Source organism: Camelus bactrianus, chromosome 3 (genome assembly GCF_048773025.1).
Source record: "Camelus bactrianus isolate YW-2024 breed Bactrian camel chromosome 3, ASM4877302v1, whole genome shotgun sequence".
Lineage (NCBI taxonomy): Eukaryota > Metazoa > Chordata > Mammalia > Artiodactyla > Camelidae > Camelus > Camelus bactrianus.
The window spans coordinates 8,108,541-8,125,139 of NC_133541.1; the positions used below are offsets into that span (position 1 = coordinate 8,108,541).

At 40.9% G+C, this 16,599-nt stretch overlaps 1 protein-coding gene across 4 annotated transcripts in view; it reads right to left on the reverse strand.

The window, feature by feature from the left end:
• The window catches only part of SEMA5A (semaphorin 5A), a 444,304-nt gene that overhangs the window by 163,556 nt on the left and 264,149 nt on the right, over nt 1–16,599 (reverse strand). For all 4 annotated transcript variants that reach the window (XM_074356161.1, XM_074356152.1, XM_074356145.1 and 1 more), the window contains one exon: nt 3,563–3,625. In XM_074356161.1, coding sequence (XP_074212262.1) covers nt 3,563–3,625 — 63 coding nt within the window. The remainder of the gene's footprint in view (nt 1–3,562; nt 3,626–16,599) is intronic.

The following is a 16,599-nucleotide window of genomic DNA, read 5'->3' on the forward strand; positions in this document are numbered from 1 at the left end:
GGCTCAGGTCTCTACCGTGCCTGGTGCCACTTTAAGAAGGCAACAGAGATGCTAAATAAGAGAAGGGAAAGATAAAGAATATGAAAAAGAATATATATATATATATATATATATATATATATATATATATATATGCTGAATCACTGTGCTATACACCAGAAATTAACACACCATTGTAAATCGACTGTACTTCAATATAAATAAAAAGAGAGAGACAGGAACTAGTGAAAGAGAATGAAGAGCCTTGGAGGTCCCTCTGCTCCCGCTGCCCCTGGACCAGCCCTGCAGCGCTGCTTAGGCTGATGCCTTTGTGAACTGATCACATCATTTTGTGCACATGAACTTCATCACACATGGCCTGGCTACAAAACTGAATTCTATTTCGACTAAGCATGGGTTCTTCCAAACCGTATGTGAGTTCATCCATGCACTTCTGGCAACCTAGAAGAACATGCGATTTCTCTTTCTCGCAGGGTTGGAAATTCATCTTCATCTGTCTTTATATATTCATCTTAAAAAAATCCCATTCACAAATGCAGTTTGAATCAATTTATAATTCCTGAGGTTTGCCACTATGCTTAGTCCAATCAAACCAGAAACACGTGGAACTTAAAGGTATGATTTTCCTTGACAATGTTTGCTGTGTTCATTTTCTGTGTTTCAGGAGAACTCAAGTATAATAATGATCTGTCCCTTCTGTGAATCAAATATATATTCTTAACGAGCATGAAAGATGGCCTTTCCTCTGTGTTCTCTGGGTTTTATCTGCTCAATTTCTAAGCACCAAACACACCAATGAGAACAGCTTAAGGCAAAATATGGCCCAATTTTGATTCAGCAGCAGCAACTTTTCACCCCAAGCAGTGATGATCTACTCGTAAAAGGCTATCATACAGATTGTTTTAAAATTATAGACTCAGAGACTACTTTTTTTAATTAAAGTATCATCAGTTTATGATGTTGTGTCAATTTCTGGTGTACAGCATAGACTCATAGACCATTAGCAGGAGATACCTTGGCTGGATTAAGTAATCAGATGCTTTCCTTTAATACACAAGGAGATTGGAGTCCACAGAGAGGAAGGGGATTAACTGTTAAATTGTTGAAAAGTCCATGAAATGAATAAATAAGCGTGATCTAGACGAAATATGAAAGTACCCTTAGGGAGAGCAAATTTCAGAAGAGACAACGTAAAGTCACCACTACCTTTAGCCTCTTGGGAATTCAAGCCAGGATTCTCAACCAAGTCACTGCCTGGCAGTGTCTGGAAACATTTTGGTTATTATTTTGGTTGTCATGACTGGGTGAGGGGAGTTACTGGCATCCAGCAGGCAGAGGCCAGGCACATGCTAAACATCCCACAAGGAATGGGACAGACTCCACCAGAAGGAGCGATCCTGCCCCAGACGTCCCAGGAGGGAGGGCAGCACCACTGGTTCGCTCACTCCTTAGGAGAGTGGAGTTAAACTTCCCACCACAGGCTGTGTCCTGGGCTCAACAAGAACCCATCTGGCCCAGCTCCTAGTTCAGGGGTAGGGGCTGGATAATTAAAGTGCAGCCAGACTGGGAAATACAGATGGCTACTGAGAATGGATGTGGTGTGGGGTGGGACAAGTCAGGCCAGAATCCCTGAGGAGAGAGGACACGTGAGGCAGGGATGCTGGTGAGGGAGGCAGCGTGGAGGGATGAGAAGGCAGGTGGGGAAGGGCTAGGTGGGGGCCTACGAAGGAGGAGGAGGCCCAGGACTACCAACTACACACGTTCTGAGACAGGCCTCAAGACAGCCAGGTGTCAACAAAGATTCTTCCCAGAACTGAGGAGTGTGGCTTACTGGTGCATTCACAGGCACAGAAGGAAGGAGGAGAAGAAGGAAGATCCAAAGTCCCAGAAGGAAGATGAAGATGAGAAGAGAAAGGAGAAAGCACCAGGCAGAAAGCATGGACGGAATGAGGACCTCAGACAGTGCCCAGGGACCCTGGGAGGCGCCAGTGTTGCCAGATAGAGGGGACAGTGGCAGCACTAGAACCAGAGAGGCCAACGCTTCCCATCAGTGGCTCCTGCCAGAGGAAAGAAGGAAACGTGTTTTTTGCCACCCCCACCCCTAGGAAGAGCTGCTTCCCCACGTCTCACCCCTCGGTACAGGCAGTCTTACTCGAAGACCTCCAGGGGCTCCAAGCACGAGGAACACAAGCGCAGGACACACGTGTCGTATCAAACATGTAAGCGTCACAGGAGGCGAGGAAAACCCGATAGGAAGCACTTTTTCAAAAGTTTGCAATTTATACCAATTCAGTAAGGTTACAGAAGTAAATAAATGTATGACGTACTTACTGACTAATTTTGGGGGGGTATTTTAAGAGAGAATATTCTGATTCTTTGTAACCCAGTGCTACCTTTAAATCTTCTTGTGTCTCTGATGATTTATCTCAGAGGCACTTCCTAAGGTCAAATATTTTTCAATAAATAGCCTTTATCAATTTTGCCTTTTTTTTTTTTTTAATGTCTCCAAGGGTTTCCCTGGCTAAGATCACATTTCCTTGCTTCTCCACTTCCTTCTTTATAGTTCTCTATACTCAATTTTGGGAAACTCAGTGACTAAGTTTGCCAAGATCTGCCTCCATGTCTCACTCTCAGAATGATTGAGTTAAAAGACAGAGAAAAGGCAGTGAAAATAAAGCATGTAACAGTCTTGCACAAACACAGACGGTGTGAGGATCTTTTACGAGCACCCTCTCCCTTTGCCACGTTTTTCCCCAAGCTCCTGGCCTTGGGACCACCCTGGACAGCAAGGCTCTTTGCTGTTCTCTGTGCCTCTGCTTCCTTGGAATCCAAAGTGTGATTCACACTGGAAAGGCCCCCGTTCCAATAAAGGAAGACGATCACTAACAGAATGAACCCTAACGAGCTTCTGTACAGGCTGCAGAAGAAGAACTTCCTTGAGATGATCCAGCGTGATTTTTCTCAGAAACATAGGCTTCCACAGGAAAAGGGCACAGGCCTCTTATTCAACCAACCGACTGTGGGAAAATCGGCCTGCAATGTGCACAGTTGCTCAGGAAGTGCATTGCCGACCTTAGCTATAATCTGCTCTTTCCTTAGGAACTTGGGGATGCAGATCTTCATATGGAGAAAGAGAGAGGCCCTATTTTAAAAATACGTTAAGATAAATTATTCAAAAAAATCTCAAATCACCCATATTTTTCTAAATGATATTGTAACCAATTAATTTCATATTTCTAATGTGCTTTTTAATTAATTTTTTAAAGTTTGGAATCACTTTTTTTTTTGTTTATTTCAGAGTAAATTTCGTATCTTATTCCAATGATCGAGAGTACAAACTAAAGCCACTCATATGCTCTGAATCCTTTTTGGAAACTGATTGTTGTTAATCTTACTTTAATGATAAAACCTTGAGAATTTACCATGCACATATTTTCAGTCTTGCTTTTTGTTTTGTTTTCCGTTTCCATGACATTGTAATCAGGAATAGCCTTCATACTAAAATAGTCTCTCCACAGTCCTTCAAAACGGTGATGACCACTCACAGTGTCACCCTCCTTACCTTGGACTTGCCTTTGCTGTAACAGGCCTTCTTGGTGGTTTCATCGCACTCCCACTCCACAGCCTGCAGGGAATACCAAAATGACAGCAACTGTCAGGGCTTTGACTGAGTAAAAGGGAAAAAATAACAAAGCGTTTGTAAACGACCTTCAACCACGTGGGCACACCACAGCACCGACATTTTCATACTAATATAGAATTTACACCAAATACATGAAATTCAGTCATATGGGCTTATATTTACAATGGAAGCATTTTAGAGGAATTCATCCCCTAAGTATTTTCATTTATGCAATAATAATGTGATATTTAAAATGAGTCACTGCAAGAGAGGCACGCGCAGCGAGCTGGTGACGTTGCATTGTTTACAGAAGCAGTTGCTTCCGTGAAATCACAGAATAGATTCACAGGATGCTTAAAAGAGAAGCCTTGAAACAAAATGATCGAAATCCTCATTTAAACCCGGATATCTTATTTTAATAGTCTGTCATTTAGCAATATTCGTAGATAATGAAGCAGGGATGGTTTTGCATATCCTTACTCCCAAAACGCATCTATAAATGATGAACAGTCAATAAAATAAACAGCTCATGCAAAGAGCCCGTCTACTCCTCCCTCCCAAGGCCGGTCATTTCCATACTGTTACTAGCTCTACCTAAACACTCAGAGTCACGGCTTCTACATTTTTTTTTTTCTCAAACTTCCCAAATAAAACCCACGCTGATCAGTTTGATATGCGTTCTTTCACATCTGACGTGAACTCACAAATGGGCCTGTGATTAGGTAAGACAACAGACAGCACTTACTTCACAGGAAGAAATGATGCCTGCAAACAGTGGCCAATATGCTGAGATTGTGAGTCATATTTTGAACAGATTTAACATCTGGGAAATGTATCTTTTCTATTATTTTATAGAATGTGGACTTTTATAGGGCAAAAATGATCTCTCCATTCTGTCCACCTGTTACTATAATTATGTCTTGTCTTATTATTAGAGTTAGATTTCTGAAAAATTCAGGACTTCTGAAGAACCAGTTAAATCATTATCAGAAAAAAATTTAAGCAAGGGACAATTTGCTGTTAATTTGGACTAATGTTACATAATAAACTAAATTAAGCCAAAAAATGCTAATGTCAATTATTATAGAAGACAATAACAGCTTTACTCTCCCTTCTAAAACTAAGGGTTTTTTTTTTTTAATTCTCAGAAACTGAGGCAAATAAGAAAGTCATGTTAACACTCTTATCTAACATCTACTGTTCTCCAAAGAATGTTACATAACAGAGTTTAAAACCTAAAACAAAACATCTTGCATAACTTATTTCACTTGTTAAATATGAGTCTGTAAGAAAAGTATTCTACAGAGAACCACTCCAGTGTCTTTCAAACAGAAACAATACTGTGACTGTTTTCTCTTGTGCAGACTTAGAGATTTTCATCAGTGTCAACATCTGATAAGAGAGTCTGTTAATTCTTCTTGTGATGTTTTGCTGTTCATAATGTTTAATGGCAACAATAAGGTTACAGCTAATCAGCATCAAAGGCAAACAAATGACTTGAATTCCCTACTAAAATGACAGATGCTTTTATGAGGAGTGATGACACCTCCGAGGAAGAGATGAGAGCTTTGCATAATTATATGTCCCCACGAAGCACAGATAAAACCAGTGCTTGGCTGTTATTCTGAAGTGGCGCCTTCCTTTCACAGATCTCTGTGTAAAAGCTCATTCTGTGGTTTTCATTTAAATAAAGATAGCCATGCCTTTGCCCTGACTTAAATTCAAAACAGAATTGAACATTGGGGGGCATGTGTCTTTTTGAATTAAAGTTCCTTCTGGATATATACCCAGGAGTGGGACTGCTGGGTCGTAGGGTAAGTTTATTTTTAGTTTTTTGAGGACTATCCATACTGTTTTCCATAATGGCTGCACCAAACCACATTCCCACCAGCAGTGCAGGAGGGTTCCCTTTTCTCCACGTGTATTGTCTATGGACTTCTGAATGACAGCCATTCTGACTGGTATGGGGTCATACCTCACTGTAGTTTTGATTTGCATTTCTCTGATTAACACAAAATTGTAAACTGACTATACCTCAATTAAAAAAAAAGAAAATAAATAAAACATCTCACAAAGCTAAAAAAAAAAAAACATAACAGATACACCATGGTACACTCTTTAGCAAAGCAGACCCCATTATAACTTGGATTTTGTTATTATCAGGAGGAGTTAGTGTTACATTATCACTTTGTGCTGTATAATTACTAGGAAAACTATACAGTAAAATGTTTTAGATAAAGAGGCATTCCTAATGGCTCTCATTGGTCTAGTGGTTTTGTTAAGAGTTAAATAGTAATTCTCTCTTCAGTAAATTTAAGACTCCAAGGAGTAGAGTTAGTGCCAGGGTTACAAGAAGAATAGTTTTCAAATGCCATCAGATTGTTCAAATCCTTCTGCTGAAATGGCAAACAATCACCTTCCCCAATCTGCTTAATGTCAAAGTAGCCTTTGCATTTTCAAGATAAACATTGGCCAAGGATTGGAAGAAAAAAAAAAAAAAAAACAGAAGGAAAATGTGAGACTCTTCAAAAATATTTCATCACTTTGTCCGATGTACCAAGAAAGAGCAACTGCTCACACCGGTTTATTCGACCACAGAGTTTTCTGAAGACAGTTATTTCAAGTAGCAAAGTTACTTTCCTGAGGCATTTTTATTGCAGTATCACCGATTTTCCAATAATATTCAAATCCAGACTTAATTAAAGACCACGAATGTAGAGCTGTTCTGTTGGCTCACTTCCAACCTCACGAGAAGACAGGAGGAAGGGAAATTATATTAAGAATGAAACTGAACCACCGATTGTAGGGCTGAGCCCAGGACTGGGAATCACAGCATTTGAAAAAGAATGGAGATGGACATGTGTCTTTCACAGACTGGCCTGAAGTTGGGTGTTCCAGATTAATCCCCTCGTGTCTCTCTGTTCACTCAGCGAACCAGACTTCGCCTATTGGATCACTTGGCAGAAATGGAAAAAAAAAAACGTCACTGGAGAGAAATATGAATATCAGTGGACACTCTCCGGTACCAGATCTTATTTCTCAAAGTTACTCAGTTATTTTGTCTGAAATCAGATTATGTTTTAACCTGGTCATAACTTTTCTTTATTCCAACTGATTTGTTCTAATCAATTAAACTCCTTTAATCAAGCCTTCTCGTTCTATTCTCAGTGGAGATTCTTTGTTATTCTTTCATGGATCATAATTTTGGAACAAATCTCACTACTGATTTATGAAGCCATCTTTCTGGCTGATTCCTTTCAAGGCCCTTTTCTACCTGCTCTAACCTATCTCTGCGGCAGTCAAACAAATGGTAGGGCTTTCCACCGTCTATGTTTCAGACCTCACTACGACACTCATGATCCTATTTCCTGAGTCTCTGCTTTTTTTTTAATCTTTCGTTTTTGTCATCCTTTGTCCTTTTCTACTGCACGAAAGCCCAGTAGAGAAAAGGAATCTTAATTCTCTACTTCATTCTGTATTTAGTCTTCATTATATCTTTCAGCCGGAGACATGGAGCAGCAATATTGTGGTTCCTTGGATTTTCAAAAGCTCTGTACAGTAGGCAATGAGTTTGAAACGTCTATATTTTAAAGACACAAAGATTCCTGTCTGTGGTACAGTTTTTTTTTTGTCTGTAAATAGTTAGAAATCACATCTGTGCTATTCAACAACTTACAGAAGTGCTGCTTTACGAACATGCATTCATCCTTCTCTCTTCCATTTAATAAATATTCACTAAATACCCACCAAGTGCAAGACATGGATAGATAATGAGTGACGGGGAAAAACACACATACAGATAATATTTGCACACATCAGATACTAGTTTACAATAAAACATAAGTGACTTCCATCAGCCCAGACAACCTCATGCTACATCTGAGGAAGCATCAGTGGTGTTATGGTAGCAGCGTTCATCTCAGAATCCAGGGATACACTGCAACTTACAACACCATCAACTTTCAGGAAGTGACAGAGCTACAGACAGACCTAAAGGGAAATAGAGTAGGTTTACAGAAAATCACTTTGTACCCACAGACACCCTGGCGATGTACAGAAGCACCTGTGGTTTCATGACACAGCACACCTCCCTGCCACGCACACACGCGCCCAGGTTCTGATAAACAGAGCTCTGATCTCAGGAGTAAATCAGACGCGAGAATGAAAAAAAAAAAAAAAAAAAACCACTGGCTCTTTTTACGGACAAGTTACATACATATAATCCACGGTTCTCAGAAGTATATAAACAAAGCTGTGGATTATCACATTCTGCAGCGAGAGAAGCTAATTAGACAGGGACCAGCAAAGGCAGCTACTTTTCATAAAAATGAAGAGAACAACATTCAAGGCAGATGGGCCAGCACTCTTTCAGCAGATGGCTTTGCTAATTAGATCCTGGCAAAAGATAACATTAAAAAAAAAAAAACTGGTTTAATTACACAGTGCCAAAAATTAACAACCACCTGAGGGCTTTTCTTTATATGTCTGCATTCATATTCTCATGTCATGGATTTCTGTGAAATGCTCGAGAATGTTAAATTGTCATGGCGATGATAAGCAAATTGCCAGGGAACGGGAGACTGTGTTCAAAAGAGAAGCGAAAGGCAAACGAGTCGGAGTTTGAAACGACTGTGATTTTCATGTGACTTGAATGAACAAGACACAAAGGGGTAAACGGCTGAGTCACTTTGGAAGGATTTGTCCAACCTTCCTGTCGGCCTTGACTCCTTACTAGATATTAGGTGCCCTTATTCACTTAATAGTAGTTTCCAGGACACTTGAATCTGCGGTCGTGGCGAAAACAGGCAAGTCCCTGTCATTCTAACTGGTGGCCTCCAACTCAGGGAATTCGAAGGGGACGCTAGCCATATCTTCTAACTACTGTTTTTTGATGCTTACGAATCTGTACTCATCCAACATCAGAGACACACCTTAACCTTAGAGAGTCCCATGAAAACGTGTTATTACCATTTTTTAAACCCTTATATGAAAGCCCAAGATTTTCTTCCACGAAATAAAAATATTAAAACCAAACTTCCTTCAATTGCTGCCCAGTGGAGCTGTTCATTGGGCCTTCTGTTTTATAATTGGCCTTTTTAAATTGAGGGCTGGGTTTTTATATAATTGAGCAGACAGTGTATTAGATTCCGAGGCTGCTGTAACAAAGCACCGCAAACTGGGTGGCTTTAAGAAATATACATTTATTTTCACAGTCCCCAGGGCTAGAAATCCGAAATCAGTCGAGCTGATTCCTTCCGGAGTTCCCATGGGAGAATCCCTTCTCTGCTTGTCTCTGGGACTCTGGTGGCCGCTGGCATCCCCTGGCGTTCCTTGGCTTGGAGGCGCATCAGCCCAGCCCTTGCCTCTGCGTCACCTGCTCTGCTCCCTGTGTGTCTCTGTTTGGCCAAATGTCCCTCTTCTTACAAAAACGCTGGTCTTTGAATTAGGGCCCATTCTGTCCAGTAAAACCTTATCTTCACTAATTACATCTGCAAAGATTGTGTTTCCAAATAAGGTCACATTCTGAGAATCTAGGTGGACGTGAATTTGGGAGGGACACCATTCAACACAGTACAGACAGCCAGACATCGTGACACAACGAGTTCTGAGACTGACAACTGACCGCACACTAATGAGGGTCATTGCTCAACCACAAATTAGTTGCCAAATCTTAGGCAAAACACTGACAAATTATAACAATTTATAAAACTTTTGTGATGTGGCAACCACGGAGCGAGGCACTTTCTATACAAGTATCTCCTGTAAGTCTCTCTGTGATTTTATGTGGAAAGCACCATGACTGTAATGTTCTGGATGAGGACACAAAACAGTAAGCAAGGCACCAAGATTCAGATTCGGTAACTTGGATGGAAGCCTGGGGTCTCAGCCACTCTCCCTTCACTGAAATTGTCAAAGGAAGTGACCTTCATGACGGATTGTCATGGTTCCTGTGTTTTTCTCTCCTATGATTGAGAAAAATGCACACCTCAAGCCCAGAAATGTGTGCACATCTAAGTTCAGAGCTGTTGACATTCAGTAAATACTAATTAATCATAAAAGCCATCGATTCCCCTGTCATGGAATGTATTCATTTCTAAAGCCTCTGCACCTGTTCATGGTCCTAGTATTGATTTTAAATGGGACATGATTCACCGCATGAAACTCTGTAGTTAACGACTGTACAGCCAGGGTATGGCTTAAAAGTCTTAGGCTGATTTTGCAGAATTACACATCTTGAATCCCAGAAAACAGCCTGCTCAAGCCACAGATGTGGAGATACCACCCCTCCTCTGCTACAGCCCTCCAGGGGCCCGTCCTTCACCTGGAGCAGAAGCCAAAGCCATCTGGAATGTTCTGCCACATCCAGTCACTTACTCCTCTCTGTCTGATGTCCTAGGAACCCTCACCCTCACACCATGTCCAGCTCCTCAGCAATGCAGACTTGATCCCTGTGGCTTGTGCACCTGCTGGTTCCATTTTCTGGAACATCACCTGGCTGGGACCTGTGCCTCCTAAGGTCTTTGCTTAAGCATTACCTTCTCACTGGGACCCACATAGCCACGCCTATAAGAGAGCAACTGGCCTCCCCACTCCCCACAGGAAGGCGATGTCCATCTGTCCTCTTGGTTCACTTCTAGGTCCCCAGCACCTAGAACCACGCTTCACACTCAGCAAGAACTCTGTTGTTCAACAGTACACTTGCTGATGAATGAATGGCTGTGATGTACTCTCTACCTGCAGTCCCAGAACTGGGTCCAGGGGCCCAGATGAAGCTCCCCCATATGGAAGGGGCAGGTGAGTCTCTGGAGCCCTCGAGCTGCTTGGGCAGGATGACCACATACTGAATTTCTGCAGCCAACGTCCCTCCAGGGTTCCTCTTCCAAACACTTTAGGGGCTCCATAAAGGGGGCAGGATGAACGAAAGCATGAATGTTCCCACTTTCTGAGCAGTAGGCTCATTTCTTTAGGTGAATTCTTATGCATAATCTCAGGTAAAAGAAGGCAAAAGTGATATTTACTAGATTCCTGTTATAACTGTAATGCAAGATTGTAGCATGAAATCATTAGGAAAGTATGAGGCGAAGTGACTGCCGAGTCACGGCGCCGTCAGCACCCAGTCATGTCTGTATTCTGTTTCAGTTGCTTACTTTTGAAATTATACTGATTTATACAAATTAAGTAGTAATAAATGAGGTCACCTTTGAATCTCAGTTAATTTGGGTAAAATCTGAAATGACAGCAGACAATTGATTCCATGCTGTACAATAAACCAGGTAAGCCAGGTAATGTTACAGTAAAAGTTATTTCACTGAGGGTTGTCAATGCCTTAAAATTTTATAGACAGCATACCTTGATGTCAACAATCTTTAAATAACAGAATTAAAAGATAAGTAATGCATAAAATCCCTTAGCACTGCTAGAATTCAGGCGTTCCAGGAAACATATTTGGTTCTAAGAAACCAAGCATCATTGATAAGCAATTTAAAGCTTGGAATTGAACCTAAGGATGGAGAAAAACAAAGTAACAGAAAATGAGTTCTAATAACTGTACTCCTGAACATGAATGAGCCCCACTAGGTCATTTTGTGAAAAAAGTGCATTAGGAAGAAGGCCAATATCAAAGGACATTATAATAGCTAGGCTAATATTTAGAATTATGATTGTCAGACACTGAGGCACCAAACAACTTGCTCCGCTTCAAAAATGTTGCCATCGATGAAATTGTTGCTGGAAGGTAAGGCGAGTGAGAACAGCTGCTCCTGGTTTCAAAGAAATTATTTTCATGGATCCAGTGGGATTGGTTTAGAAAAATGGTGTATGGTCTAATTTGTGAGCCTAAATGTAGGGGAAAATCTAATTACTAGAGAAGTGACTATTTTTATATATAAATTTGCTCAAGTATTTATATATAAATAACCCAATTCAAAACCAGTCAAGCATGGGATACAAGTGTTGACATCAGAGTGGACTGACTTCTCAAGGACCAGCTCCCTAATTGACTATTTCCCAAATGTGTTTGGTCAGGAAACTATTGCTACTAATGCCCTATTTTCAAACATACAATTATTTCCTCCATCACAGATGATGCAATTCAAACACCACAATATCTGTGATGTTCAACAGGAACTGTGATGTTCGCTAGAAACTAAGTAGATACATCACAACCAAATTAAAATTAGACAGTTAGCCGAGGTGACGTTTATTCTGCAGATGTAGAGAAGTACCTGGAAAGGAATAAGCTGATTATGTAAAGTCATGAAAAATAGAAGACCAAGCTGAGTTTTTAAACACTATTTGAGAACTTTACAGGACAATGACAAGAGGTCTTGCAAAATAAAAATAAAAACAAAAAAACAGAGAGAGCAGCATATTGGCATGAGATGCTCTGTAGGACCTCAACCGACTAGAAGGATAAACACCTTCGAATGATGAACACTGTCTTGGGGATTTCTTCACAAGGCTAAGCTTGTAGTATGGCTTTGACCAAGGCGTTCTTACACAGAGCAGTTGACTACTGGCCATCACAGTCTAGATCTGCTGGGAAAAGTGAAGAGACAATTCTGGCCCTAGTACAAGAGTGAGACTCCCAGCCATGTGGCAAGACTCCTTTTAGGAGTACAGTTAAAGGGTTCAAAAGGGACTGAATCTCACAAGTAATATAAGGACCAAGGTTTTCATTTTGAGCCAACATGAGACAGAAGTAGGAAAAAGACCCCAGCAGCCACAGCACAAATGAGAATAAAGATGTGGAAACCCTGTAATTCTTTGTTTGGTTAAGAGTCTTATTTATTGCTGTTAAAAAATATTTTTGTGTTTTCAAGAGAACTATCCGATCTGAGATTGTGTGTGTTAGGTTTCCCCTGCTTGAAGCATAGGGTCACCTATACTGGGCTCATCAGCTTGGGTTCTATTCTTGTACATTCTGGCTCAATCCTAATGAAGACATTCTAAATGAACTGTCATCTTAATAGTTAATATAAATGTACATACATGAATGTTTGGTTTTAGCTTTTCCATCAATATTTTTCTCTGAAACTAGCTTCATGAAAACAAACAGTATGTTGTAGCTGATTCCTTTTCTCCACAGTTCTGAGTTAGAATGCATGTACTAGGTTCAAAAGTACTTACAAAGCCCAAATTATGGATGCTTACTGGGGAATTATTTTACACTCACTGGGCCACTCAGAATTTATTTATTATTCATGTTATAAATACTTGCTTCCTGAGATGCATCCTACCACTACAAAGACTGACTTTATTTCAACTTCAGAACATATTGATCTATTTGCCAGCCCTCAAAATATATGGAAACCCCTTTTTATGAGGCTTATTCAACATTATTTCCATAAATTTTCATTTGTAGCTGAGAGAAGCAAACATTACGATTTGTTTTCTGGTATATATTTGAGCAGTTGCACTTCTCTGTTATTTTACATAAAATGTGTAAGAGGATGATATACTTTTGTTCAAGAAACATTATTTATGATATCACCGCAATGTTCAAGGAGAACTTAATGAACACTATTGATATATTCATTTCCCTGTTAATATCCAACATAATCATAACTTTACAGCCACCTGCTTGAACTTATTAAATCAAACAAATAAGTCAGCATTAAACAGCAATTTGTGATTTCACCATTAATTTCTTCAAGAATTTGTCTCTCTTCTATGGGACAATCAGTTTGCTTATGTGCTGGGGGAATATTACCATGACTATTACCATTGTCTTTGATGAGAAAGAGCTTTATCAAGTAAATAAGTCCAAAAGTGTTTCAACTATGAGGATAAGAACTAGTGATTTTTTGATATATGCAATGTCTAAGATATTTTGATTGCAAATGGATATTTCTGTTGTAATTTTACAATTAATTGAGATGAGCATCACTCAGTTCCCTCTTATCATCCATTCTTAGTAGGTCTCAATTAGCCAGAGTTGGCAATTGATGCCATGTGTTACAACTTTACCCAGTTTTGTGTGAAGGAATTTGATTTTGATCTCTATGGCTCTGAGTATCATTAGAAAAAGAAATTGGTGTGTGTCTAGGGGTGGGACATTGTGGTAGAGTGAATAATGGCCTTTTTTTCTTTTCCTAAGAACATAAATTTAAGGCCCACAAACCAATCCCGGGCAAAGGAGGAGGGCTTGGCCATGCCCCCAGGAAGCTGGAGCCAATCAGGTGGGGTAACTAAGGGAGGGCGGCTAGGACTCTCAGGTTATTGGTCAAGCCCTTTATAGTGTTCATACTAGTCAGATGAAGGAGCTGCCCATTCTCTATGCTGAAGCAGAGGGCTACTACCCAATCCTGGAGCTTGGCTGTGATCTGTCAGGAATGGAGCCAATACCTGGCAAGCAAAAGATATCCACATCCTATTACCGGAACCTATGAATGCTACCTTGTATGACAAAAAAAGACTTGGCAGATGTGATTAAATTAAGGATCCTGAGACGGGAGAGATTATCCTGTATTATTCAGGCAGGTCCCAAATACAATCAAATGTTTCCTTATGTGGGAGACAGAGGGAGATTTGACACATAGGGAGGAACAGGAAATGTGACCAAGAAGCAGAGATTGGAGGCACGTGGACACCAGAATCTAGAGGGACAGAATCCCCCCGAGAACCTCCAGAGAGAGTGTGGCCCAGGAGACACCTTGATTTTAACTCCATAAAAATCATTTTGGACTCTTGACCTCTAGAACCAGAAGAGAATAAATTTCTATTGCTCTAAGTCACCCAGTTTGGGTGAATTTGTTACAGCAGCCAGAGAAAATGAATACAGACATAATTACACATGAATTACATGTATGCACAAGCCCACACAAATGGTTTCAACATCATCAGGTGGATAAATTCACCTCTCTGTTTCTGCCAGACATCTGAGCTGGTCCCTGTAAATATGGAAGATGCAGCCTCTGCTACACTAGAGCTGCCGGGGGGTGTACTCACTGTGGTCTGGGGAGCACCGGAGGGGAACACCTGGTCCAGGTGTGGTCCAGGGATGAATCAAGGCAAGGTTCCCAGGGCAGCCAGGCTTCAACTAAATTGTAAAGGAACTAACAGTGGAGGGGTGGGTGTCCACCAAAAGGGAAGGAATCAGCCACTCCCAAGGCCTGGAAAGGGAGGAAAGTGTGTCTGCCTGAGGAACTGAGTCACTGGGCAGGGAATGGAGAGGGATGTAGACTTCTGGGTGGCACACAGCTCAGGACAGGCCTCATGAACCACGCCAAGGAGTTCATTTTTTTTTTTTCATGAACTGCAAAAAGCCATGGATAAGATGTTAAGTAAGATGTTGGCATGGTGAGAGATCAGTCACTGAGAGTGATCGCTCGAGGGGGAGGATAAGGCCTGGAAAGGAGAGTGGTGGGTGAACAGGAGACTGGTAACAGGCACTTCCAGAAGCAGCAGGCAGGCGCCGAGGGCCCGGAATAAGCGGGGACAACAGGCTGAAGACGAAGGCAGGACTGACCAGTCACCTAGGAGTGGGAAGAGCAGTGCGTAAAAAGTGGGTTTGTGGCAGAGAGATGCCCACACGCCTGGCCTGACAGCTGGTGGATGTAGACGGCTCCAGTCTTTCTAATCTATTCTACGAAACTCTTTCCACCCGCTCCCCTGGCAGGGTTTGGACCAAGCCCTCTGCACAATTCTAGACTGTCTTCTTTCTACTCTAGAAATAACTCCAGTGTTAGAAAAATAAAACTACTTTCACAATTCTGTTTGAAGAAAAATATAATGGGACAGTGAAACTACTTTCAAAATAGCAAAAGAATTGACCAACAAAAAAAATTCATAGGATGTTTTGATCATCATCCTTTTGAATCAAATATACCTTCATTCATTGGTAATAAATTCTGGTTTTTCAAAACCAACTAGAAAAAAACTAAACAGAACAAAAGAACAACAACCAAAGAAGCGAAGCATACTAATCACATGCAAGATATCACTAACATTATAGGAATCTGCAGGAGGTCAGTAAAGGAACTTCTTTTTCAGAGTCTTACAATAATGGCTTATGTGCTTGGAATCCTGCATCTTAAGTTAAGCGAATGAGATGATATAAAAGAAATATGACACCAACGGAAATGAAAAATGAGGGAAAACTTATACTCCTTGACTTGTAAGTCATTTAGAAAAGATCAGGAAGTTGAAATTTTTAAGCGAAAGAAATAAGAAAAACTGAATAGTAAAAAATGAAGCTTTTCATATCTGTTAGGCACATTTCTCTTAGATTTTCACATATGTAGAAAATTCTGAAAAAAAGCATGCTATTAAAAAGTGAATGTTTATTCACCTTCTAATCAGCCAGATTCAAAATTCTTGCTAGAATTTCAGGTATCCTTGAGTTCAGTTACTATAATCCTCAAAATCAACAGAGGAAATTTAATGCCATTTTTAGGGTACACTGATGCCAGTTTTTCAAGTTTTGACTTTGAATGTAATTCACCACTGCCTACCTTTGAATCAGCATAGTGAGTTCAACCAGATCCAACAGATAAACATGCATGCAGAAAGCTGTCAGTCAGTCTGGAGGTGACACATTGTGCCAAGAGTAACTGGTACTCAGAGGAGCAATGCAGCAGCAGAAACCAGAAATCAGACTATGCGTGACAGAGAAACACCGGAAAATAGCTTCCGGGGAGATGCATCTGGGGAAACATCCCAGAACTTCCGATGGCGATGATGCCTGCGCTCTTCTCCCCATCACTCCATCACTCCGCCCTCGCGAGAGCCCGACAGCCCCGAGAAGCAGGCACTAGTGTTACATTCATCTTACGTGGTAGACAGAAAGGAAACTAACTTACCAAAGGTCACCGAGCTATTAGGTGAGTGACCTGGGATTCGAACCCAAGCCATCTGGCTTCAGCATCCGTGATCTAGCCCGTGTGTTCGGGCCTCTTCTTTTAGTGAGTAGGGCTCCAGGACCTCCCAGATTCCTAATTCTTTCCTGCCTCACCAGAGTCCTACTCAAAGATCAA